Source organism: Filobasidium floriforme (genome assembly GCF_021052385.1).
Source record: "Filobasidium floriforme strain CBS 6241 chromosome Unknown HD553scaffold_24, whole genome shotgun sequence".
Lineage (NCBI taxonomy): Eukaryota > Fungi > Basidiomycota > Tremellomycetes > Filobasidiales > Filobasidiaceae > Filobasidium > Filobasidium floriforme.
The window spans coordinates 557,036-570,137 of NW_025763645.1; the positions used below are offsets into that span (position 1 = coordinate 557,036).

General features: G+C 54.2%; 4 protein-coding genes across 4 annotated transcripts; 3 read left to right on the top strand and 1 right to left on the bottom strand.

Moving 5' to 3' along the window:
* Positions 1-2,777: 2,777 nt before the first annotated feature.
* HD553DRAFT_363067 (uncharacterized protein) lies at positions 2,778-5,072 on the top strand (the record flags this gene model as incomplete). Its single annotated transcript, XM_046184017.1, has 3 exons — positions 2,778-3,662; positions 3,735-4,249; positions 4,316-5,072. The coding sequence occupies 3 exons, from the start codon at positions 2,778-2,780 to the stop codon at positions 5,070-5,072; spliced, it is 2,157 nt and encodes a 718-aa protein (XP_046033593.1).
* Positions 5,073-5,645: 573 nt separating this feature from the next.
* On the top strand, positions 5,646-6,850 carry HD553DRAFT_337251 (uncharacterized protein). The gene is made up of 4 exons (XM_046182271.1): positions 5,646-5,816; positions 5,891-6,002; positions 6,075-6,558; positions 6,628-6,850. Exon 3 carries the CDS (start codon positions 6,103-6,105, stop codon positions 6,547-6,549), a length of 447 nt encoding a protein of 148 aa, XP_046033594.1. The 5' UTR covers positions 5,646-5,816; positions 5,891-6,002; positions 6,075-6,102; the 3' UTR covers positions 6,550-6,558; positions 6,628-6,850.
* HD553DRAFT_363068 (FAD/NAD(P)-binding domain-containing protein) lies at positions 6,756-9,297 on the bottom strand (the record flags this gene model as incomplete). Its single annotated transcript, XM_046184018.1, has 5 exons — positions 6,756-7,268; positions 7,350-7,488; positions 7,562-7,848; positions 7,929-8,097; positions 9,010-9,297. Coding segments are annotated over 5 exons (1,260 nt in total), but the record flags the coding sequence as incomplete, so codon positions are not given.
* A 587-nt stretch (positions 9,298-9,884) lies between these two features.
* On the top strand, positions 9,885-11,488 carry HD553DRAFT_337253 (phospholipid methyltransferase-domain-containing protein). The gene is made up of 3 exons (XM_046182272.1): positions 9,885-10,066; positions 10,164-10,266; positions 10,373-11,488. The coding sequence occupies exons 1-3, from the start codon at positions 9,961-9,963 to the stop codon at positions 11,139-11,141; spliced, it is 978 nt and encodes a 325-aa protein (XP_046033596.1). The 5' UTR covers positions 9,885-9,960; the 3' UTR covers positions 11,142-11,488.
* The last annotated feature ends 1,614 nt before the right edge of the window (positions 11,489-13,102 follow it).

Here is a 13,102-nt window from a genome sequence, read left to right on the forward strand (position 1 = left end):
GTTCAGGCTAGCCCGGTTGATGTCGAGGTTGAACAGAGAGCCCGCATTTGTCGGAGGTACGTTTAGCCCGCTAGTGGCGTGCGGTGCAGGAAGGCTGGAGGGAAGATGGTGAGGTGCGATGTCACTCTGTCTGCGTAGGGCCGGACCGGAATTCCATGGGGATCCGGAGGATATGGCAGTCGGCGAGTTTGTAAACGTCCCTCGAGCGAACTGTCGAGGCAAGACGAGGTGAAAGTCAACATCAGCCAATGTTCCAGTGAATTCGACTGGACTCGAGGAGGAGACTCGCCTCATCAGACCTATCCCTCGAGCTCTTCCTGTTCCTCCTCGAATTCACCTCTCCGGTCCCCACACCTCTACTCCCGCCCACCACCGCGGCCGCGTGGAGCATCCCATCCTCCTCGTCTCTCGAGAATGATCCAATGCTAGCGGTATCACCGGTATCGCTATCCAGTCCGATGGTGTTTCTGCGAGATTCCAACCCCGGTAGATCGAGGTTGAGGTTTCTCAAGTGCTGGTTCATGAGGGGTAGCGTGCGGTCCGCATCCGGATCGGACGGATCTATGGCTGATGTCGAGGGCGATGACACGAGATCATGCGGTGGTGGTGGTGGTGGCGGTGGTATAGAGGGGGAAGAGAGGGGGAACGAGCCGGGAACAGGAGGTAAATCCCGTTCGAACCCGGATGTCGCCTGTCCGTGCGTATCGACCTGGTCCGGCATGGTCGTACGAATCCCGATTGAGATGGTATGCTGTCGTCCGAAGCAGCGATGTAGCCGTATAGTCTCCCAGGTGATCTCAGTTCCAAGGCCGTCCGAGCGAGAGGAGAGAGCTGTACTGTGCAAGTGCTTCGCTTATCCTTCTACGTACGTCTGCCGGGCATGTCGATGTTTCCGTGGCTCGTATCGCGTATGCTGGGATGATGGGAGACTGCGACTCTACCGATCCTACCGATTGTGTCTTGTAAATGCGAATGAACGAACGATATTATATCTTGCAAGCTTTGCGGTGTTGTAACGTCACAAAGACACCCCAAGATGAATGACCTACCCATCACCCCTACCCATCCTACCAGAACGTCGACCTCTCGATCGGCCGGCGGGTGGCCCTCCACCGGAATGGCTGACGAGAGCGAAAGGGGGGCGAGCGAGGAATGGGAGCTCAACGGACATACAAGCTGACCACATGTCCGCTCAACATCCCCCTTTGATCCGCGTTTCAGCCTCGCCTTTCACGCGCGAGCCGGGATCAAGGGAGGAATTGAGGAAGAGGCGGCGGCGGGACCAGCAGGGACATGGCAATCGGCTCGTCACCAAAAGGGTTGGCAATCGATCAATCCGACCGTGCGAAACAAACAGACATCAGTCCCGTCTTTTCACTCGATCGGTCATCTATCGCTTCGCAGGTTTGAGAGCTTGAGTATAAGGGAACGGCTTGATCGCATGTCAGGAATGGTATCGACGTGTCCCTCTTCGAGATGTTACGCTAGCTCCGCGGACCCCTCGAGATTATGCCCGACCCGCACGCAACTTTCCGCAATAGGAATTCAAAATTTCGTCTGAATCGCTGAATGGTGAAACGACACTTGATGCCGCAAAGTGTGTCGGGTGTCGGCTAAAAGCGACGCGGATCAAAACTGTCGAGCCGAGATCAGTCCTCCTGGCTCTCGATTGCCCATTTCGCCCGTTTGAGCCTGTTCCGACCTCTCGTTACAACCATCTTGATTACCTGTTCGAGAATCGACACAAGCGAAAGGACTACGGGTATACCGTATCGCCTTTGAAGACCTCTCTAAATCCAGATCGCAAGAGAATTGGTGGGGAGGCAACCGCTAGCGTCCGCCCGCGTCCTGTACAACTTCATCGCATGTGAGAGAGAGGGAAAGGGGTAGGATAAAACCTAAAACACTAAAAAGGGGGTGACGCGCTCGGTGCGAGGTCGGTCGATCGAAAGTCGCTGGCTGAGATTGATCGCGGTTGGCGCGAGGCGGTGTAGGTCGCGTGACGGCCCGCTCTGCTAATTGATGGGAGACGTTCGGGATTGAACTTTGTCTGATGCAGGTCGCTACACTTCATCTTCACATCGAGTACATGTCGACTGTCATACGCTGTAATCTTCACCAAGCTCGACTTATGTGCATCGAGAACAAGGAGGTGTTGACCACGGATATACGCGTTTCAGATGATCTTCACTCCGGCGATCAATCCTCTCGTCCACCTGGGATCCTTTCATCATATCACCTGGCCGATCTCCTCGGAAAAGTCGACCTTTGTCAAGCTATCGAACTACAACCTACAAGCTGGATATCATGACTTCCGCTTGCAATCTTCTTCTAGGATCTGGGCCAGCGTCATGTGTGTCGGATCCATCAAGCATCACACATATAGCGGCAGGAAGAGGAGGCGGGCTATCGGCCGAAACTTTTCTCTCACACGAAAGACGGATCGGGCAAGTGCGCAAGTGCATTTGACGACTGTTTGACGAGCCAAATGAACTGATTTCACTCGGAAAGGACGATTCCTTACTCGGGCGACGACTCGACGAGGCAAATGATATCGATTGGGTTACCACATCAACAAAATGCTCGATCATCAAAAAGGCAACGGGACACCTCTCTCTCTGCCAGGATATCTATATATATGGAGACACCTACCCTTCTTGCCGATACATACCTTTCAACCTCGATAGCCTCGATCGTCTTGAATACCCACTCGCCTACTCGTTCACCTCTTCACAACGTCTTTCAAGGCTTGATACGTCGCCACCGCCCCCTTCAGCATGACCTCTATCCTTTCCTCACCTCGAATCCACGACGACCTCGTCGACAACAAGGAAAACCGATCGGACTCTCCTTCCCGACTTCCTATCTCTAACGCTCGATCGACCATGTCCATGTCTCTCCGACCGAGGACGACGAAGCCCACGTCAGACACTCGATCGACCTTGCACCCTTCGGCAACGTCATCAGTGTTGGCGAGTAAAAGGATGAGATCGCCTTACGAAAGACCTCGACGACCTCCTGCTCGGGGTAAAAACCTTCGTCGACCTAGGGGAGCGGAGAATATCGCCCCTCCATCGACTGGGGGCGATCTCGATCTCGGATCGTTGAGAAGTATGAGCATCACCCAGCCGAAGAAGACGAATGCTACCCACACGCAGCAGCAACAACAACAGCAGCGCCGCTACCCGTCTTACGGCCCGAACCCGACGCACATGATCGCACCCGTCATCACCTCTAAAGGAGGTCGCCGAAAGCCACCCCCTGCAAACCTCATGCTCGACGGTGGACATCGACCCCAAAGGCAGTTCCAATTACCTGGCTTCTATCCCGTACAACAGTCCCAGCAACAAGACGGACAGGGATACATGCCTATGCAGTTGCAAGCGGGACCGGTCATGAGGATCCCTTCTTTCAAGACCGACATCGGAACGGAGGGCTCGCTCGCGCAGTCAGGAAGTTTCCCGTCGATTCCAAGCTTGACCTACAGCTCTTCGATCGGCTCTGGGTTGGGAGCGAGCGGCAGTAGTGGAGCTGGAGTTGGAGTTGGGAGTTCGAGTGGGGCTGGATCGGGAAAGATGCAAGTGCCGGTGTCATTGCCCAGGCCTCCCATCATGGACGTACTTGCGCGACGGATCATCAAAAGCGATCCGGACGTCACGGAGGTGAGTCTGTGGCGCTTACCATTCAGATCACTTTTTCGGTGGGTACTAACAGCCGTGCGCTGTTCTCTTCAGTCCATCGAACACGTCCGAGCCAGGTTGAAGACCATCTCAGGTGATCTTCTTCGAGCGGCAGGCCTTTATCGGCCTCAATACCCGGCTACCATGCGATCGCCTCATTCCGCTACTCCTACCGCCAAGTCTTCCAGCTCCGCTCTGCCGTCGGCTTCTGTATCGGACCAGTTCTCTTCCCCTTCGAACTTGTCCACGATCAAAGAGGACGTCGAACCGCCTTACTCTGCTGGACCCATGACGGGATCAACCATGAGCTCAAAGACCAATCCCACTGAGTCAACGGAAACGGCCGACTCGCTGGAAGGACCGTTCGATATCATGTTCGATCAGACGCTCTCTTTCGGCTTGACCGTCGAGGCCGAACGATACCTGGACGAGCGCGATGGGAAAGGATGGACCGAATTGGCGGGTTGCGAGCCGGACTGTTGTTTGGCGGTGAAGAACACGAAATCCAAGCCGGTAGGATGTTCGGAGGAAGAAGAGAAGGAGTACATGGGTAAAATGCTGCCTGCACAGTAAGTCTCCGGGTTAACCGATCATACGCGGGTCTGCAAAAGCTGATGACCCGTACCCGCGCGCAGCCATTTGCTTTACATCTCACATTGCGCAAATTTCCCGCCTCGTCAAGGTCCAGCGCTCGACGAGTCAGGGTTCGCATTGCCACTCAACGCTTCCTACCACCACGATCCGTCTACAAGCGACCTCCCCCCGATCCGAACTACCACGCAACTCCCGCTGGTCCACCTTTCGGTACCTTTTCCCACGCAATTCATCACGCTGCATCAGTACCTCTACCTCCCAAACCCGGCGCGACTCCTGTCCACCCTCCTGGCTCTACCGCCGCCCATCGTACTGCCCGGTCAGACCGCTTCCAAGTCACCGGCCGAACGACTCGCTACCCTCCCGATCGGCGCAATCGTCGAGAGGCTGAGAAACATCCACAAGATGTGGAGCAACGTGGTCCATCTCGGGATCAAAGACGAGATGCTGTGGAAAGCCATGGAACGCGCTTGGAGCGTTGCCATCGAGGCTTCTCAAGCGCGGGCGAAGTCCACACAGGTGCAACAGCAACATCAGCAGCAGCAGCACGCACGACAGAATTTCACCGTTCAAAACAATCAGATCGGGTTCAATTTTCTGTCCTCGCAGACGCTCGAGGCGATGATGGGCCCTTCACATATGACGTTCCCCTCGGGTCAGATGTGGCCGGCGCAGCTGGTACACGGCGAGCACAGGCCAGATCCACTACCGAATCATCCGAAGTCGGCGGGTATCAGCTCGACGGGGCATGTCATGGGTCTACCTTCGCATGACGAAGGGACGACATTGGCCTGTTAAGGGGATGTGCGCGAGCTATCCCGCCCAAGCAGTGCGATGGAAGTAGGAAAAGCGGTTCGACGCGGTGGCGATAATGAACGAGACGACGGTACGATATACCATTTTCGGTGTTTTCCTCTCAGTCGGTCATTCAGCGATAGCGATGACCACATCTGTAATTTGTACTACCTGGAATGATATAGTATATTAGTGGTGATGCAAATGAGTTCCAGGTTGTTGCCGCTTGCCCATCGTGCTTCTCTATCCCTTGCGTTCAACAAATGATCTCCTAACGGTAACGAACGACGCATGTACATCGTTGATCATATGCCACCGATGAGGATTCCAGCCGCCAAATTGCAACATCAGCCACGATGGTACCGCTGTATCGGGCCTGGCGACTTTCCAATGCTGTTACATGCAGAATCTTTTTATGGAGGGTCATGATCACTGCGCTTCGGTAGGAGAAGCTTGGGACGTATAACGGGTTTAAACGACTGTCACAAGAAGCATACATCGCCACTGATCGGATCCAAAATCGCACCGGCTGTTGACATTCCGCACATCAACAAGCATCGGACCTCATCAATCAACATGCTCTCAGACCTAGACCTTTCCGCTACAACTTCCCCACTCGTCTTGATATCTTCTCTTCTCTTCACCGATATTCCCGCAACCACTAGTTATACCCTACACTGGTCACGCCTCCCAGATACCTCACATCGATTCCTTTATAAACTTTCAGATTTCTACCTGATACCACGAGTAAGCGGGAGTTGATCACATGTCGTGGAGCAGTCATGATGTTGACTTCACACCGATCACCCTCTCCGTATCAGTCGCTCATACCTAGCAAAAGTCTACCACCGTCGGATCTCACTCGACTGGCATCCATAGGCCACTGCACACGCTCAACAGCCACTCCCGCTCAAGCATTCACCAGACCATATCGTGAGAATTCGCTTCGTCAAAGATTATTGATGAACCGAACCAGACGCCGATACAAATTGTTCCGATCAACAGATACTCGATCGAAAGTCGTCCAAATACCATGCCCAAAGTTGCAACTACCAACCGCCGACACATCCTGCTTCAAAGTCGAAGACTCGCCCTCGAGGCCCAGGTGGCGGGGCTCGTGGCAGCCCAAGCCGAAACTCAACAGAAAGTGAATCAGATCGACAAGAAATTGACACTCATCGAAAGAGCCTCGGAACACGACAAGGCAGTAAACGCCGCGACCGAGCTATACTTCATCGAAGCCTTGGAGCACCACAAAGGTCTGCACGCAGCAATCATCACCCTGCAAGACCAGATCAACTCTTTCGAGCATTCGGACGAAAAGACCGAAGCCATCCGCGCCACTATGTCCACCCTCTTGAACCATCTTGGGGCCATGGGAGACTCTGCCGGAAAGGTCGCTACTGTCATCAGGTCGAATCCGCCGCTCGCTCAAATCGATTCGAAAGGTCCTACCGCTGAGCAAAACCCGTCGGTCTAGCGGCCTCCGGTGAGTCCAGTTTGTTTGTGGACGTCGTCCAAACCCCACACCCAAGCTGAACTATCGGCGGGTATTCAGAATCACTTCATCCAACGTCGCCGCCTCGGCCCAATCTCGATGACATCCGTCATCTCACGCTCATTGAAAGCCTATCGGACACCCATCCCAAAGCTCCCATCGTAATTCAAATCTCTAAAACGATTCGCACGACACATATAACCACCTGCATAAACTAGCGTAATAGATCGGACAAAGCCTGATCGATGTTGACTGCGAGCTCTCACACATCACGTTTGTCCGTCGTCTCGTTGTTGACTGTTTAATAATGTTCATGATCTACATTTATAATGACATGTCGTTGGTATCGGCGCCCATTGCCGTCCACATGAGTCCAGCCTGCAAGTCCTCAGGTAGGTCATCTGTTCTCGACACCTTGGGTTTGCCCTCTTCGTCCCACATTTGCGTGACGGCAATGTTCTGCGGAAATTCATGCAAGTCTCGAGCAGAGTCAGCCACTGGAACGAAGCCGAAAACATCCGGCCGGCCCTCTCTGCTTACCTTTCCTACTGTAACCTTGATCATCGGTTTCGTAGGTGAATAATCGTCCAGCTCGGCCCCGTCGCCGTCCTTGACCATCTTGACGATATTCGCTGCGGCCACACCGGCCTGATACCAACCCGTATGGCCCGCCTTGATAGCCGAGGTGTTGGCTACGTCGCCTATGATCCCCAACGAAATGACAATGAGCGTGTCAGCGGGTTTAAGTGGAACTTAACCCCTTTCGTCACATCATGACTGACCGATCGCGAACACGTGATTCCAATCCGGGTGATCGAGCTGCATCGATGACTTTACGTTGAGCGATCCCCTGTCGCTCAGCAACGATCCTTCTTCCTGTGAGATCAACTCGTGATTGTGTTTCTGTCCGGTACAGATGATCTGCGGTTTGCGCAAGAACAAAAGCGATCTGAGCGTCGAGCAAGACATCGATACGGGAACCTTTTGAGCGCACCTGAAGATCGCTCTCGATGACAGCCCCACTCTTCAGTCTAGTCTTGACCATCCTCCTACCGACTTTGCCCTCCCTGCCTTCCTGTCTCGCAGCATCATCACGCTGCCTCTCGAGATCATCCAGATCTTCCACCCGCTCGTTGTGTATCACCTCGACTCCGAGCGCTTCGAGATCGGCTTGGATATGATCGTGCATCCCCGGCTCGTAGATGCTCAAGAACCTGGAACGCGAGTTGATGAGGATGACGTGGTGAGTAGGGAAGTACGCCTTGATATCGCTCGCGAATTCTAAGGCATCGTACGCCAAACCATTCTTCAGCCCAAATTCGCTAGCCGGGCCAAAAGCCGACCTGAAAACTGCAACTCACGAATTCCAAGCGCTCCTCCACCTACGACCAACACCCTCGTCGCCTCCCTGACCGCCCTCTGATTCTCCTTCAACCAGTCCTTGGCCTCCATCTTCTTCTTTGGCAACCGAATCAACGGGTGTGGTAGCCGACTACCCGTAGCATAAATGAGGTATTTGAACCTGATCGTCTCTGTCACATCGACCTCGTCTTGTTCGGCGGTATTGTTGCTGTTCTTGATGTGAGCCTGTTCCTGTTCGTCCTCGATGGCGCCCTTGACCAGGGATGGCAGAGGAGGTTGCATCCCACCTGCGACGGGTTCGATCCCGTTTGGGTCCGTCGTTAATGATGAAGATGGGGACGAAGACGACGAGGAAAATGAAGAGGTGGCTTGACAACAAGTCTCCGAGTTGGACAAACACGTCGCACAGCCTCGAGCTCGCATCGTCTTCCCCCGCCCGGCCACTGGGACTTGCTGCGAGTCTTTACCGTTCAAGTCGATCTTGAACTCGATGCTAGGCTGAGGAGTCAAAAGACCGCCTTCCCCTACCTGTCCTTGTCCGCCTGCAGAATCGGTGGTGGCGTGAACATGTGGTGTCGAAGGCGAAAGCGACGAAGCCTGGCAACACCCAGACGAAGGCGAGATGCAATCGTTGCAACAGGTAAAACCTCGTTCCTGCATCGGTGTGTTGCCCTTGCTAGCCGGCGGAGTCAAAAGGTCGACCGTCTGCGTCTCGTCAGGCTCTCCGTCGATTTTCAAGTGGATATGTGGGCCGGTCGGTGCGGTGGAGGATTGGTCAGAGGAAGCAGAGCCGGTTCCAGTGCCAGTCTCGAGCTTCCAAATAGGGTTCATCTGACCCTTCTTCCCGTTCCTCTTTCCCAACTTCCTTGTCCCGCCTACTTCTCCTTGCTCTGAGGCTTTCCCCTGCGATCTCGTCTGAATCCGATGATGCCGAGGATGATGATGATGCCTGACGAACGAGACCTCTCTGGTCGTTATCCTCGTGACCGTACTCTGGATGTACTCGGCTCTTGGTTCTTTAGGCAAGTCTTCTAGCTTCTGGTCCGGGTGGTGATCAGGGCCGCTGTCTTGCAGGGAGACCGTCTCCTGCTTCTTGTCGCCGGTCGACTTCTCTTTTCCATCTTGATCGCTTCCACTCTTCGACTGTCCAGGTACCTTCTGCTCTCCGCCAGCCTTCATCTTGCCAGCCTCGTCCTCGGCCGTAGCAAAGATGTTGGTATACGGGATGAACGCATGTTCCTCGTACCCTTCCACCACGGCGAAACGGGGCAAGACGTAAAGGTGGGCGAGGTGAGAACGTTGTTCGAGGAGGACGACCCGTTCGGAGGGAGGGAGGGATTTCGCTAGGGTTCGGGCGGCGTGTGCGCCTGTGATGCCGAAGAGGATTCGGGTCAGGTTTTGGATTTCATAGATCCGGTCAAGGGAGAGGAAGATTGAAGATAAGCAGAGGATCGAATGTGTGGGGCAAGAGAGCGGGACGAGGACTGACCGGCGTAGCTGCCGCCCACGACGATGATCGGATCGCTAGGATCGGCGTCCGGGTTAAAGAGCGTCTTGGACATTTTTGCCTCTACTGTTTTTGCCGTACGTTTTTTGTTCCTTAAGTTGGACAGGACAAGGTATCTCTGAGGGTATAATGCTAGTAGCAGGTATAAGTGTATCGTATCAGATCGTTGCGGTTGTCACATTCGAGTTGATCGGTCGAGATCGAACTTGTGCAACTTGTTCTTGGAGCTGCTCGCGGGGGCAGGGAAGGGGACGATGATGACGTAACGCCTTGACGGACATCTCGGGTTTATCTGATACCACCAGGTGGCTAAATTGATAACAAGAGTCATATCTTGTGATGACGTGTCATACATCTGAATATCCGCTCGTAGGTGATGACCCAAGAAGTGACGTGGTAACGATATCGGTCGTCCTACTTTGCTCTCATCATCATCCTCGACGAATAGCCTCAAGCGAACCGAATCATCTACGAAGCTCGCTTCATAGCCAAAGAATCCAGCTAGCTCGGAATTGCTGCAAACCATGTCCTCGCTTCACAAGCTCGTCGACCTGGACCAACCCTGGCTGTACGCCTCGGTCGGGACCATCCTCTTCAACCCCATCTTTTGGAACCTGGTCGCGAGGAACGGTCAGTCTTCCGGTCTAGCCTGCTTCTCATCTGTGCCTTGTCGACCCGAAGCTGATACGGCTTGTAAATGCAATTGCTCCGGTTTTCCGCGCCGCAGAGTATAGGAACAAGAGCATGACCAAGATGTTCGGCGGTGCTTATCGAGGCACCTGCGTCTTGGCGTTCATCATCTTTACCCTCGGTCTCTTTAGGGATTGGGTGTGAGTCTGAATTCTTGATCAAACTTCATACATGCTGCTCTTTCCTGACTTTTGCTTGTTGTTTTGCAATCGTTATGATTGTTGCATCGGCCGGTGATCGACGCAGCTACCATAAAGCCCTCGCCTCTCAACCTTCCCACCCCATCCTCCTCCTCCCCATCTTCAAAACCCTCGGCTACGCCCTCGTTGCTTCTGGTCAACTATTCGTGCTCACCTCCATTTACGCCCTGGGTCTGACTGGAACCTACTTGGGCGACTACTTTGGCATCCTCATGTCCCACCGTGTGACCTCTTTCCCGTTCAACGTCCTCAGGGACCCGATGTACGTTGGCAGCACGATGTGTTTCTTGGGGATGGCGCTCGTCAGGGGCAAACCGGCCGGGGTTGGCTTGAGCGCGATCGTCTGGGTCGTCTATATGGTCGCGCTGGCTTTCGAGGGACCGTTTACGGACAAGATCTACTCGTCGGCCGCTGCCAACAAGAAGCGTGACGCATCGACCGCTACCTCGACCTCGACGGGAAACAAGATCGCTTCGGCTCCTGTCCAGGCAGGCTCTTCGGGATCTGCTTCGCGTGCTACCGGCAAGTCGAACACCGCCGACACTTCGACCTCGACCTACGCATCGGCCCTCTCCGACGGTCAATCGAACAACTCTGAGAGTCTCCCCTCGACCGACCCTCGACCGCAGGTAGACCTCTCTCACCTCGGCCTCGGTGCTCCCATTTCGCAATCCGGCAACGCACTCCCTGGAATTGGTCAAGAAAAGGCCGGGGTGATGGATCCCGCCTTTTCTACCGCTTCGCCAGGCAAGGGACCGGGTGGCAGAACGGTCACCAGGAGTAGGAGTCGGGCTAGGATCGTCGATGATGATTAGATCGGTTCGACGGGGTCGGATGTGGCGCACTCATCTGCGTCGGAGTTTGAACTGGACGGCAAAGTAGACACGACAGGATATCATACACGACACTCTATACGCGACATGAGGTTATAGACATACGAAACACGAAGAAAAAGGAAAAACAAGACATAGAATCATCGCCCTGATCATCAAAGTATAAAGTACAAGTCATAACGTACGGTTGATGCTCTCAGCGTGTACAAGACCGGATGGAAGACTATATTGTACACCACAAACGGGAAAACGAGGCGGACTTTGTATATGCGAGAGTTGGGCGTGAGGGGAGGATAATGACGACCATATATAACGAAATTCAACTTTATCGTTCCTCCTTTCGTATGCATCGGTCTCGGTCGGGATGAGATCCGGGCGAGGGTCATAACGGGAGACGTGGGGGGCGTGTCGTATCGTGTGAGTTACCGAGTCTTGACTGATCGTGAGCATGGTCGTCAACGGTCGGGAAAGGCATCTCGCGATGTCGAGTCTAGCCCTTCCAGCCTAGCCACTTGCTGCCCTCTGTAAGTGTCAATAGGATCAGCGTCGGCGCGATCGGGAAGGCAAACAGTGGAAGCAGGGTGCTTACGGGTAAACAAGCTCGGAGGCGTACAGCCTTTGGCCTTGACCTTGTTCTGCCCTTGCTCTTGTTCGTGCTGATGAGCGTGTTGCGGGTTGCAACACCCTCTCGCGTGGAAAGGCTGTTCGATACCCGCCGGAGCTTCGAGGGTGTCCGCATCCACGGGTTCGGCGTGGTTGTGATCGCCTGGGCCAGAGGTCGAGGATGATGGAGAGGGAGAGTAGGGGCGAGCAAAGTTGGCGTTAAAGTTGTTGGACTCGGTCGGGGAACTAGCGTCGGGGTTGGTGTTGAGGTTCGTGGTCTGGATCGAGTTGTGACGGGTGGGTGGTTTGGGTTTGTTGTATTTGCCGATGATCTGTCCCGTCGGATGTCCGGAGAGGATACCGTGATCAGAAACTGTATCTCGAAGGTGTGGAGTTTTGGAGGGAAAGGGCAAGAGAGCTTACGGCGGATTGAGCGTGATGCGCTGGGGTAAGTTCTGGCATAGTCGATGTTGTGAAATGTGTATGCAAGCTATAGGTCGTGCGGGTGCGCGTTTTGGTTTTGTATTCCTGCAATCCGATGAAAGTACAACAACGGGATCTCGACATCGAACCTGGTCGTGTGACTCTCTGTATATATATTTCTCGTGATACCAGTACGTCCATTCCTGTTTCCTTATCTCTAACTGTTTTGCCGGTATCCCTTCCCCCTCACCCAATCCCAACCCTTGCCCCGTGATTTCCGCTCCCCGATTCTCAAGGAGTCGTCGATTTCAGGGGTACAGCGTCCGGATAATACGAATATTCTCTATCGGAACCTCCCCGTGTTCCATCGGCTAGGCGCTAGAATCGATCCTGGAAATCGTCACACGATCAAACTGATTCTGCAACCTTCCTTTGATCGTCGCCACCCCTTCTGTTCCCCTTCCCCCGCTCTCACCGCGACACGCCACTGAGCCTCTCGCTTAGCCAGGATCCCCTTTCATCACGCGCGCGCTTGTCGGTTTCGAGAATCATGTTCTTTTTTGGTGAGGATCATCATTGCTGCTCGGCTTCAACATCTTGTTTTGGGTTGATGTCAATGGGGCCGCATACTTTTTGCCTCTATCTCGTCGAGGTTTCCGAAGCTTCATGCCGCACACAGCCTGGGCTGGCCGTAGACCATTGGAACAGCGCGCTGTGACCGCTCTTCGCTGCTTCTTTCCAATCGTCTTTCTAGGCCTTCTGCGCCTCGGCTTCCCCCTTCCGGCGTTTACCACTGCCGGATTAGTGGTTGTAACCGATGGGGTTGGGAGAGACAGATGATCTGATCTCCTGCTAAGTTCATTAGGCTGCTCTGGCTCCGGTGAAAAAGTAGACGCAGACTGCTTGCTTTCAAACAT

Bases quoted from the DNA above. Each gene is read 5' to 3' on its own strand.
- HD553DRAFT_337251 (XM_046182271.1), top strand. From the start codon at position 6,103: ATGCCCAAAGTTGCAACTACCAACCGCCGACACATCCTGCTTCAAAGT.
- HD553DRAFT_337253 (XM_046182272.1), top strand. From the start codon at position 9,961: ATGTCCTCGCTTCACAAGCTCGTCGACCTGGACCAACCCTGGCTGTAC. The intron at 10,067-10,163 runs GTCAGTCTTCCG...TCCGCGCCGCAG, and splicing joins GAACCTGGTCGCGAGGAACG to AGTATAGGAACAAGAGCATG. The intron at 10,267-10,372 runs GTGAGTCTGAAT...TGATCGACGCAG, and splicing joins GGTCTCTTTAGGGATTGGGT to CTACCATAAAGCCCTCGCCT.